General features: G+C 33.1%; 1 protein-coding gene across 2 annotated transcripts in view; it reads right to left on the reverse strand.

The window, feature by feature from the left end:
- Nucleotides 1-13029, reverse strand: part of VRK2 (VRK serine/threonine kinase 2) — a 126130-nt gene that overhangs the window by 82775 nt on the left and 30326 nt on the right. For both annotated transcript variants that reach the window (XM_036926002.2, XM_036926003.2), the window contains exons 3-7: nt 10067-10116; nt 9231-9300; nt 7415-7502; nt 5654-5759; nt 4345-4437 (exon numbers count right to left, since the gene is read on the reverse strand). In XM_036926002.2, the coding sequence (XP_036781897.2) occupies nt 4345-4437; nt 5654-5759; nt 7415-7502; nt 9231-9300; nt 10067-10116 (407 nt within the window). The remainder of the gene's footprint in view (nt 1-4344; nt 4438-5653; nt 5760-7414; nt 7503-9230; nt 9301-10066; nt 10117-13029) is intronic.

Genomic DNA, 13029 nt, shown 5'->3' on the forward strand with positions numbered 1-13029 from the left:
TATTTTAAAACATGTATCTGATAGAGTTAACATATAAAATATGTAAGAACTCATACAATTCACTAGCAAAAAACCAAATAACCCAATTAAAAAATAGGTAGAGGACCTGAATAGACATTTTTCTAAAGATGACATAAACATGTCCAAAAGGTATATGAAAGGTATGCAATATCAGTGGTCATCAGGGAAGTGAAAATCAAAACCACCGTTAGATACCACCTCACATGTTAGGATAGTTATTCCAAAAAAGGCAGGAGGTAAGTGCTGCTGAGGGTACACAGAAAAAGAAATTCTTGTCCACTATTGGTGGGAGTGTAAATTGGTGCAGTAATTATGGAAAGCAGCATGGAGATTTCTCAAAAAAATTAAAAATAATAATACTGTATGACCCAGCAATCAATTCTGGGAATATATATCCAAAGTAAAAGAAATAATTATCTTGAAAAGATTTCTGTATTACCATGTTACTACAGCACTATTCACAATTGCCAAGAAACATAAACAACCTTAGTGTCCACTGATGGATGAATGGATAAAGAAAAAGTAGTGTATGTATATGGCATGGGATATTACTCAGTCATAACAAAGAAAGAAATACGTAATTTGCAACAACATGAATGAACCTAGAGGATGTTATGCTAAGCAACATTATGTTTATTAACCAAACAGAAAGATAAATACTGTATAATCTCACTTATATGTGACATATAAAAAAAGTAAAACTCATAAAATCATGGAGAAGAACAGTGGTCGTCAGAAACTAGCAGGGTGGAGGAAATGGGGAGATATCGATCAAAGGATACAAACTTAGAAGGTAAGTTCTGGGGATCTAATGTACAGCATGGTGACGATAGTTAATGCTACGTATTTCACATTTGCTAGAATTATAGATCTTACATAATCTCACTGTAAAGCAAAACAAATGGTAACTATATGAGGCAATGAATGTGTTAACTTGATTATGGTAATCACTCACAATGTATATGTTTACTAAACCATCACATTGTACACCTTAAAAAAATAATACACAGCCTAAATCTATGCAATTTTTTTTTGTCAGTCATACCTCAATAGAGCTGGGGGGAAAAAGCACACTGAAATTAAAAATTAATAATTAATTAAAAGTTAAATTTACAATTCAGTTCCTCAGTCACACTAGCCACATTTTTTAGAGCAGTTTCAGATTTTGGTAAATTTAGAGCAATTTAGGTAAAAATGAATGGAAAGTTCAGTGAGTACTCATACACCCATTGCCCATCATCCCCAGTACAACGTCCCCCACTATCACAGCAAAGTATTACACCATACACCACAGTATTACATCTATTACAAGGGATAAACCTACATTGATAGATCATTATCACCAAAAGTCAATAGTTCACATTAGGGCTCACTTTTGGTACTGAATATTCTATGGGTTTTGACAAACGCATAATGACAGGTACCCACCATTGTAGTACTATAGAGAAGAGTTTTACTTCCCTAAAAATCCTCTGTGCTCCACTGATCATCCCTCTGCCCCCTCTAACCCTTGGTAATCACTGATCTTTTAGTGTTTCCAGAGTTTTGCCTTTCCCAAAATGTTATATAGTTGGAATTATACAGATTTTCGTTTAGTAAGGTTCTTTCATGTCTCTTCACATTTCACTTGACTGCTCATTTTTTTTTTTTATTAGATAATTATTTTTTATTGAAGGGTAGTTGATGCACAGTATTACATTACATTAGTTTCAAGTGTACAACACAGTGATAAAATATTTATATACATAATTCTAGGTTCCAGCTATCACCCTACCAAGTTGTTACAATATCTTGACTATATTCCTTATGCTATACATTACATCCCGGTTACTTATTTATTTTACCATTGGAAGTCTGTCCTTTTTTTTGTGTGTGAGGGCATCTCTCATATTTATTGATCAAATGGTTGTTAACGACAATAAAATTCTGTATAGGGGAGTCAATGCTCAATGCACAATCATTAATCCACCCCAAGCCTAATTTTCGTCAGTCTCCAATCTTCTGAGGCATAACAAACAAGTTCTTACATGGAGAACAAATTCTTACATAGTGAATAAGTTACATAGTGAACAGTACAAGGGCAGTCATCACCGAAACTTTCGGTTTTGCTCATGCATTATGAACTATAAACAGTCAGTTCAAATATGAATACTCATTTGATTTTTATACTTGATTTATATGTGGATACCACATTTCTCTCTTTATTATTATTATTTTTAATAAAATGCTGAAGTGGTAGGTAGATACAAGATAAAGGTAGAAAACATAGTTTAGTGTTGTAAGAGAGCAAATGTAGATGATCAGGTGTGTGCCTGTAGACTATGTGTTAATCCAAGCTAGACATGGGCAATAAAACATCCACGTATGCAGAAGATTTCTCTCAGAACGGGGGGGTGAGGTTCTAAGCCTCACCTCTGTTGATCCCCAATTTCTCACCTGATGGCCCCCCTGCGACTGTGCCTGTCTTAGGTTGTTCCTCCCTTGAGGAATCTTACCCATCTCTGGCTAACCAGTCATCTTCCAGGGCCATACAGGGAAATGTAAAGTTGGTAAGTGAGAGAGAAGCCTTATTGTTTGAAAAGGTTAGCTTTTTATTTCTTTGCATATTTATGCCCTGTAGCTTCTATGCCCAGCATTTGTCTTGAGGTATCTTTACCACTTGGAAGAATTATGATACTCGGTAAATTTGATATGAGGCACGAATTCTATTTAAGGGTTGTAATTAGGAAGGAAGAAGAAAAGCTATAGAAGTAGCAGGCGGAAGAAAACATGGGAAGATTGATTATTTCTTTGACATATCTTCTTGTAGAGTAACTTCAGCATGTATAGGTTTTAAGCTACTACTTAAATTGCACGCACACATTAACATAATAGGAGTATAGTTACATAACCAAAGCATATCTGTAATTACCAGCCATCTCCAGTGAAACCAAGAAAACCAGTTAGGCACCTTAGGCATTTGTGAAAACTTATCTATGATATGGTGGATATTGTCCAACTGAACTTGAACAGTCTGAGAGAAATCAGACAAATTAAAACAACTCATTCCTGGGGAATGTTCACATCCCTTATGTTCTTTTAACAGTAAATAGTCTGTAGTTGTAAGATTTTGGAGCGCTACAATTTGCACTTCTCCTAATTCTTGGTTGAGTTCCAACAGTATAGATCCAGTCAAATTTGTTGTTTTACTGTATGCACAGGCCAGCTTAGATATCTCCTTCATTCCCATGGCAAGTCCAGGAGCTGGTGGGATGAGTGCATCTACAGCTGTAGCAGTGCGTGGATCTTTGTTGGGGTTTTTTGATGATCATCTTCTGGCATGAGTCTTCCAGAGAGTGCTGATGTTGGAAGTTCTCTTTCATATCGTATCTTAGTTCATTTTCGGGGTAGCCCAATTAGGCTTTGATATTCTGTATAAACGCAATCAGACCCTTTGCCTACACTTTTATATGCCCTCATTTCTTTTTAATACAGGGTAATATTGCATTGTTTGGATGTACTACAGTTTATTTATCCATACCTTTTAAAGGACATCTTGGTTGTTTCAAGTTTTGACAATTGTGAATCGAGTTGCTATAAACATCTCTGTGTAGGTTTTTGTGTGGGTATAAGTTTTCAGCTCCTTTGGATAAATACCAAGGAGTGTAACTGCCAGATCATATGTAAAGAATATGTTTGGTTTTGTAAGAACTAGATCATATGTTAAGAGTAGGTCTGGTTTTGTAAGAAACCGCCAAACTATCTTTCATAGTGACCATACCATTTTGCATTCTCCCCAGCAATGAATGAGGGTTCCTGTTGTTCTACATCCTCACCAGTATCTGTTGGTGTACAATCTACATTTCAAGAGCTCACTAGCCACATGTGGCTAATGGTTACCATTCTGGGCAGTAACATACAGAATGTTCCCATTATCACAGAAAGTTCTATTGTAAATGCTGCTCTGTTTAAAACTTAATTGTTGATGCAATGGAAAAGGAGCAAATATGACAGCTTTTAAGGTTTTTTCTCTGTATAAATCTCTCATACTGGATTTTGATGTTTTTTTGTTTATACTCAGAAATTCAGATTCCTGCTTGGACACTTCTTAACTATATGCCCCTTAGCACATTACTTAACCCCTCTGAGTCTCAGTTTCCTCATCCTAATTACTAATTAGTTTAGTGCATTAAATTAGATAAGCAAGGTAAGATAAATTTACAACATTCATCACATTAAGTCCTCATTTTTAAACTCTTTTAAGTTAGGAACTTATTTTTTGAATGTCACAGTATCATATTTCGAGGACCTTCACTGAAAGAAAAAACTTAATGCTATATTTACCTGATCTTGATTTCTGTAACCCAGAAGTAGATTTGCTGCCTTTATATCACCATGAACATACTCATTTTCATGTATAAATTCCAGTACATCCAACTGTGGAAAGAAATATATAAGGTTATTCTCATGTCTATTTAGAACTAATAATGAACTTGAACATTTTGAATATAGAACATGCATTTTTTTTCATATTAACAATGACAAAGTGTATCTTGCATGCTATTATGTATTCATCTATTCTAAAATTTCACATGTACTGGTCACTAATCCCAGAAAAATGCTGAATGAAATGACCCTCAAATATCAAGTATTTTCATTGAATCTCCAATGGAAGGAAACCAAGATTCAACAACACCATACACCACAGTATTACATCTATTACACCTATGCCTATGCTTCTGACAGCCTTTTGGCCAAATCACACTGTGCATAAAGGAAAAACACAATATAATCAGAGGTCTAAAATAAAATCATGAAGCTCACTCAGCAATCCCCCACTCAAGCAATTATTATAAATCAAGTTTGGGGGACCCCAGAACCAAACATGAACACAGAGAAAGGCATTTTTCCTCTGTACAATAATAGAAAACACCTTACCTTCATCTTTGAAGCCCATGAGCCTTGCATGTTACCTACACCTAGTGCCCAGTAAAAATTTGCTGGCTGGCTAAATGGATGAATGGGAAAATTAATGAGTTTTATTTGCCACATCCCAACATGGATGAGTAGTTTCATTCCATTTAAAATGGAAAAAATAAAATGGACCTTAGGCAAACCAAATACAAACAAGATAAGACAAATATGCATTATAAACAAAATAGCATGGGTGCTATTAAGATTTCATTGCTTCTTATTTGGCAAAGTATGTATTATTCATTGCCACACTAATTACTGCCATCAGCCCAAACTCATAATAAAAACTTTATAGAACCCCTCTTGCTCAGCATGGAAAAATCATACACTTTGCCATAGTTTGCATTATTATAAATATAACTGACAAAAAAGGTTATTCTTATAGCAATTTAAACTTGTTCTGATATGTGAAACAAAGCTGTGAGGAAAAAAATATTACACTGTAGAACCAATGCCTAATTGAGTTTGTAGTGCCAAACACAGCACATTCTGTCACTTACAGAGCCCATTCTTATCAATTTCACCAAAATACCCTCTACTCTCAATAACTGACATTTCTAGAGCAAAAATCCTTCATTCTTTAATAATTCCACAGAGGGCAATGATTTGTATACTGTAACAAGTAAATTAATTTGAAAATGAAGCATGTGAAACAAGTCATTCAGTCATTCCTTCTTACCATTCGGATACCTAGCTGCAGGACAGTTGACTTTTTAAAAGTACCATTCTGGTCTGAGATCTTCTGCAAATCTTTTCCTAGTCTTTCCATTACCATAAATCTGTAACTGTAAGACGGAGACGTAAAAAAGAGATCTTAAGATAGCAATACTTGAAACTGTCTATTTATTAATTTGAAACAAGGAAAAATACCCCCAACCTAACAACAAAGAATGATGAAATCTGAAACATTAGAAAATGGATGTACATTAATAATCTTCCTGGTTTTTTGTGGGATTTTTTGCAGAAAGATACTACTCAGTTACTTTTCAGTTAGTTTTTTAGCAGAAGAGAATGCTGTGCTGTACAACTCACACTGTCTCAGATCCTGAAAAGAGAATAGTCCTTCTAAATTAAATAGTCCTGAATTTAATTCATTTAAATCACTACCTTCTTGCCATAGAAGATTATTTGTCCATACAGAAAAATGTTACTTATATTTGTTTCTTGACCTTACACATTATATTTATTTTGTCTACATATTTATAAACATGCCTTTTTTAATACACTTCTTCCTTTATTGTTTGGTACCTCTGCCCCTTTTCTTCTCTTCACTTAAGTACCCACATTAGCCCCTAATTCTGTATATATGTATGTGTACACACATGAACACAGACATATAAGAATTTTTGTCCTTCTTTAAAAAAAAATGTGGTATTATATGCACTTTTCTGCATCATACTTTTTTTAATAGTATCTCACTGAAATCCTTCCAAGTCAACTGGGACAGCTGTAACTGATTTCTTTAGTAGGTTGCATATTACAGGATATGGATTTACGATGATTTACTCAGCCTTTCAATCCCCTACTGGCCAGCCCTTCACCTTGTTTCAAGATTTATTTGTTCATTTTTATTTTCTTTATAGCATTTGAAAGACCATTTGAGCAAAGCACTGACCTATTTTCTCACCTAGAGAAAAAAATAACATCATCTTAATTATCCTAAAGGGCTAATGAAAGGACAAAAGCAGTACTTGACAAATGATAGAATTTTTCCTTTTTTTAAATCACTATTATTTATATGTGATGACTAGCCATATATGGTCATTTAAAAAATATTTATACGAATTCTCTTTTGTGCCTCTCCTCAAAAGATGGATAGATCTTAATTCTTTTCTCTTCAGTATGGGACAGACTTAATGACTTGCTTCTAGGAAAGACAATATAGTAGAAATGATGGGATATCACTTCTGAGATTAGATTTTAAAAACACTGTGACTATCTTCTTGGATGTGTGTTCATGTGTGTGTGTGCATGTGTTGCTTTCTCTTTCAATTATCTGCCTTAGAAGAAGCAAGCTGCCACATGTTTATAATGTTACCTGATAACGTAAGCCTATGGAGAGACTTACATAGTGAGGAAGTGAGGCCTGCCAACAATCACATGAGTGAATGTAGAAGGAGATCTTCCTAGGCCTGCCAATAGCTGCTTAAGGGACCTTGAAAGCAGATCCTTCCCCAGGCAAGCCCTGAGCTGACTACAGCCTCATGAGAAGTCCCACCATCCAGGTAAGCCAGTTATAGATAAATGACCCATGAAAACTAAGATAATATTAGTTTATTGTTATAACCACCATGTTTTGGGTAATTTGTTATATGGCAGCAGGTAACTAATACATCACATAAAATAGTTAATTCTTATATGCTAGTTAAATTTTTTAATATAACATTTTAAATATAAAATAGTAATAGGATAATATCTGATTATAAAAATCCCCTTTTACCTTCTTCCCTTGAATTCAGTAAGACCAGATCCATAAAACAGTGGAATTCCTAAATAATCAAGTTGTTTGAGTTCTATCCATTTTTTGACTGCAGAGACAAATTTAGCAGGGAAAAAGATACATAGTTTTTAGAAATATTTCTTACTTTTTAAAAAAATTAAAGTATCACTGATATACAATTTTATGATGGTTTCAGATACACAATACAGTGGTTCAGCATTCACCCATATTATCAAGTCTTCACCCCCTCCATTGCGGTTACTGTCTGTCAACATAGCAAAATGTTATAGACTCATTAATTGTATTCTCCATGCTGCACTACCAACCCCATGACCTATCTATATTGTGATTGTGAATTATAGTGCCCCTTAATCCCCCTCTCCCTCCCCACCTACCCTTCCCAATCTGTCGCCTTTGATAACCACTAATGTCTATTGCTGAAATATTTCTTACCTTTCATAGACATAATACATATACCTAACCTAAATACAAATAGACTTTACAAGAGAATTAAAAAAAATCAAATATATATCTACCTAATGCCTTAAAATCCTATTGCTATAAAGATCTATGTATACATAAAATTCTATCACTATAAGTAACACAATTCTATCACCATAATTAATACAAAAACATACAGAACTTTTAAACTAAATCAATTATACCAAAAGTAGCCAGTCATAAAATGCCCTAGTCTCATATATACAAATGTTTCTATTCTTTTCATGAAAAAGTTCATTCTTATATGCTACTTAAATTTTTAAATATAGGTTAACTACCAACAATAAGTAGAAAAATGGCTTTTCTTCCCTATGAAAAATCTAAAGCCATGGTAGTCAAGAAAATGAACCTGGGCAGAAAAATCATTTTACTGTGAAATTGTTATGCAGAAATTATTTTGATAAAGTTTAGTTAAAAAAAAATAAAATCCACTTAAACAATCAGGTAGATTATTTAATTTTTCACTTTTCTACCATATATGTTTACACTTTAAGATTGCTCTCCTGATAAACAATCAAGTTTAATGGATTCCATTCATCACCCTGATATAGTTTAAGCAGTTAGTAAAGACTACAGTCTTAATGTTTAGAAGGTTTTATTAAGGAAAATGAAATTAATTGAAGCTAGACTCATCATTCTTTATCCTAAATGTAATGCAAAGACCTTCACTATATAGTTACTATTGATACCAACTTCCTTAAAACTTTACTTAATCCACGTATATCACACAGTATTTATAAAATGTTTTTATTCTTTTTCAGCTTGACTGATAATCATTTCACATTCAAATTCTCTAACTGGTATTAGCAGTTCTAACATCTGCTATCCAGCTCCAATTAACTTACTGAAATTCAAGTGTCTAACACTTTTAACTTATTTTCAAAATCATCTTAATGTTTAATCATTTCTGTACACTTTACCCTAATCCATTCTATGATAATTCCTTTCACTTATATATCTACTGCCCATTTTAATGTCTTTTCCTTAAATCCTTCCTATCCAAATAATTTTTTGTGCAAGGAACAATTTCACTGTATCTTTTACACTTAGAGAACTCGATAGCTTAGATCGACAACCCAATATTTGGTCTAAAGTAGTAGAAACAACTTTGCCATGAAACATATAACCCATTATATATATATATATAATACCAGGATTTGTACAGCTTTATTTTTATACATTATGTTTATACTATTTTACAGTAAAATTCCCAATTCAAAAGAGTTTTCAATAAGGCCAGAAAAAAGACAAAAATAATAAGCTCACATTAGCAAGCATATATATGGAAGTAGTTTGCTTTGCTAATTTTACTTACTATAGTCTCTTTTTGCAACTCTTTGATAAAATTTAAGTTCTGAAAATAACGGGCCATTTTCTTGATATTCCTATAAAAGAATTATTAATTTTATTAGAAAAATATAATCTTAAAGGTGGAATTGATATTTTAATGCTGAGAATGTATATACATTTGTAATATATAATAGTACTTAAATCATTTATTATAAAACAAAGGCATCAGATTTCTACTAAATATCTCTAGATATTTTTAGATAAAATATAACTCTAATATCACTAGATATTTAGAAAAACACTAAACTCAAAAGAATCTCATTTTAAAATTTAACATACTGTAGTGCTATCTCCATGCAGTCTTACTCATGAAAGTAGTCTTCTATTGGAAAGAACTTCAGAAAAGCACTGAGAATTGCATATACACACATACACAGACACTCAATGTGCACCAACATGTACATCAGGGGAGATACACTGCAACTATTCTGGTGGTTCATTCATAAATGATACCTTTACTGAGTGTCTACTATATTTCATTCATTGTACTAGATACAGGAGATACAAACAAAAATAAACACATGCCTGCCTTTAGGGCCTTACCACCTAGAATAGAGAGAAGATAAATAGGGAAGGGAGAAGACAGATAGTAGATAAGATACAACGATGATAAATGTCAGTAGAGAAGAACAAAATTCTCCAGTCTTTACATTTTAATAATGTGAAAATACATCATAACATTAGGTTTATTCATAAGTAAAATTATGAAAACTAAGCTGAGAAACATTTTGCAAAAATAAATAAAGTAGAAAAGTAAAGTGTCAAATATATGTGAAGTACAAATTTAAGAGCACTACTTACCACTTTTATTACATGTCTTGCATCTTTTTCTGGTTTATTCATGGGGAAAGCTGCAGAACATGGGGAAAATTCAAACATGGAAACCAAAAGATGATATTAATCACATAGTTTGAAATGTAGGGAAAAATATTTTCTGTATTTATTGTATCAAACCCAGCAAATGATATATAGTAAAATCCACTGATATAATTTTACTAAATTAAAATCTATGATAACTCATAAATGAAAACTGACTGATTATAAGTAGAAAGCTAAAAACAATTTCTACTTGGCAAAATCCTAAAATAAATCAAATCAGTCTTCTAAGGATCATATTCTGACTCTACTAATCAATTATTTCTAAATTAAAGAATACATATCTCATAAGATCATTTCATTATCTTACTTCATTTTATTATTTACCATTTGCACTTTAGATTTGGTAATTCAACTTCTGAAAATTCCACTGCACAAATTTTTAGATCAAATCAATTCTTCCACCTACATTATCTAAATTATTAAAAGCTTACTCTTTTAAACCTTGGTCAGAGAAGTGATGTGCATATTTACTTGTACTGTGAAGTCTAGAATTCTGTCATTCATCTATTCATTCTCCATCCATTTATTCCTTCCTTCATTCAACTAACTAATATTTATTTATTAAGAAGGCACTGTGTTGACTTTTAGTTTGGATGATGTTTAAAGGAATATTAAAGGAAAAAAGGTGGAACTAGTTCTATGTTTGAAATGACTATGACTGAATGATGTCACATAAGAGATTGAGAACAAGAAAAATTCTTGAGGTATATTTTCAGTATCTATCAAAACATTGTCCTCTTAATACTACTCCTAATATTTTTCCTTTTCTTTCTTCTCACTCTATCAACTTTTCTCTATTAATTCACATGACAGATGTAAAAAATATAACACGAATTACTAAGTATATAAATTCTACTTTCAGTTGAGGCTATTTGTGCACAATTTTCTTAACCATTTTCTAAAATCTTTGATGTCAGCAATGCAATTAGCCAGTTGAAGAAATTAGTTCAATTTTAGCTGACATTAGATACAAATTATGAATCTGGACCTCTTTAGGTAACAAAGAAACTAAACTTATTTATGTCAATTAAAGTGATTTTTTCATCTTTATTCCTGTAAAGTCACTCCATTTTCACACATGCCATAGTCCCAGGGGAACTGCAAGATGAGTGGATTATCCATATCTAAGGAAGAAAAAAACTAAAGAAAGTATGTACAGAAGAAGGTGTCCAGTCCTTATAAAGAAGAAGGGGTGAGAAAAGCCTTTCTTCCACCCTACAGCAAACTATTTTTACTATACTATAGTATGGTGCCCAAGGTTGGGGCAAAATACCCCCACCCTAACCCTGGGTCCAGTTAGTATAGTACAGCCTCTAGGCGATGGTCTTTGCATCCTGAAGTAGACATTGGCAGAAACTTCCTACTTCTTATCTAAAAGCAAGTGGCTCCAGCAGCAAACAAATTTTTAAGTCCAATAGAATGTAAGAAGCAAAAAAGCACAAAAGGAAATTGGGAATTTCAATTAGATAAATAACTTATTTATGTTGCCGCTTGGGAAAAAAATATCCAGCTAGCCCAATCTCCTGCTCCCTGCTGACTGCAATGAGTACATCCCAAGCACTTTTTAATCTGAATCCTCGTTTCGTATCATTTCACACAAACATAATCATGTGTTAACATATTTGTGAAATACACCCACCCTTGTCATCTGAATGCTACACAATATTCTCTACACACTTCTAAATCAGATTATATTGGAGGCTCTAAATCCAAAACCAATTGACTAGAAAGCTCTTGCAGATGAATGTTGAATAAATTAATTGTCCTACTTACTACGAGGTCTATTTACAGTAATCAATCAGTTAATTAATGAAACAAATATTTATTTTCTACTGTAAGCCAAGCCACATTCTAGCTAGTTAAGTTAAATGATGACAGAAAATAGACATGGTATCTGCTTTTATAGTCCAGTAGAGGCATCAGACATTAATCAAATACTCATACACAAGTGTGAAACTGTAATTATAATAAATGTTAAAGGGACAGTTAGATAGTACCAAGAGAATGAATAATTTAATCTATATGAAAGAGAATGAACAAGAGTAGTAGAGAGGTGGTGACAGGCCAGATGTCAATCTAGTTAATAATTTCTGTATAATGAAAGGTTTTAAAAGCTTTAAGTGTAGCTAGAGGATAGGAAACACATATTTAGATTTGCATTCTGAACAGATCACAACTGCAGTGTAGAGAACAGACTGAAGGAGAAACAGAGTAGACAGTGACATATCAGTACGTATTTAATTTTGATCAGAGAACAGAGGACTATAGCCTGGACTAGAGTATCAATGGTAAAAAAAAAATAAAAAAGAGAAATGAGCAGATTCCAGAGATTTCAGAAAGTGAAACCGATAGTACTTTATGATAGAAGGAAAGGGATCTAGTTTGGTTGGTTACAGCTGATTCATCTATCAGGGGTTAAAAAGAATGATCAACAACAGATAGTGATAGTGTTGAAAGTATAGTAGTTTCATTATCTTCATTTAAATTTCTGAGGTCTAATGACCTGATATAGAATACACTGTGTACACTTATGGTATCTGCTTTCCTAGCATTTATTTTCTATTCATTGGGAACTCCTATGATTTTTCCTTTGAGGAATCAAACTTCCTATTGGCCATGTGGATCTTGTACAGCTTCCTATCACAGTGTACCTTTCCTTTCCTCTCATAGTTGGGAACATGGCCAAGTCTGGCTAATTGGAACAGACAAGCCCACTACCCACAGTAACCAGTTCAGACAGGGAAAAATGTCCCAACGAGATAAAAAAAAAAGTCTCCCCTCAGATTTGATGCTAAAATGTTAAGTAACATAAGATGGATCATAATCTATAAGGATACCAAAACCCTAGAAATAGTAGTGGTCACTATTCTCAGCTAAATGCGAAG

Source organism: Manis pentadactyla, chromosome 2, assembly GCF_030020395.1.
Source record: "Manis pentadactyla isolate mManPen7 chromosome 2, mManPen7.hap1, whole genome shotgun sequence".
In the NCBI taxonomy this organism is placed as follows: domain Eukaryota; kingdom Metazoa; phylum Chordata; class Mammalia; order Pholidota; family Manidae; genus Manis; species Manis pentadactyla.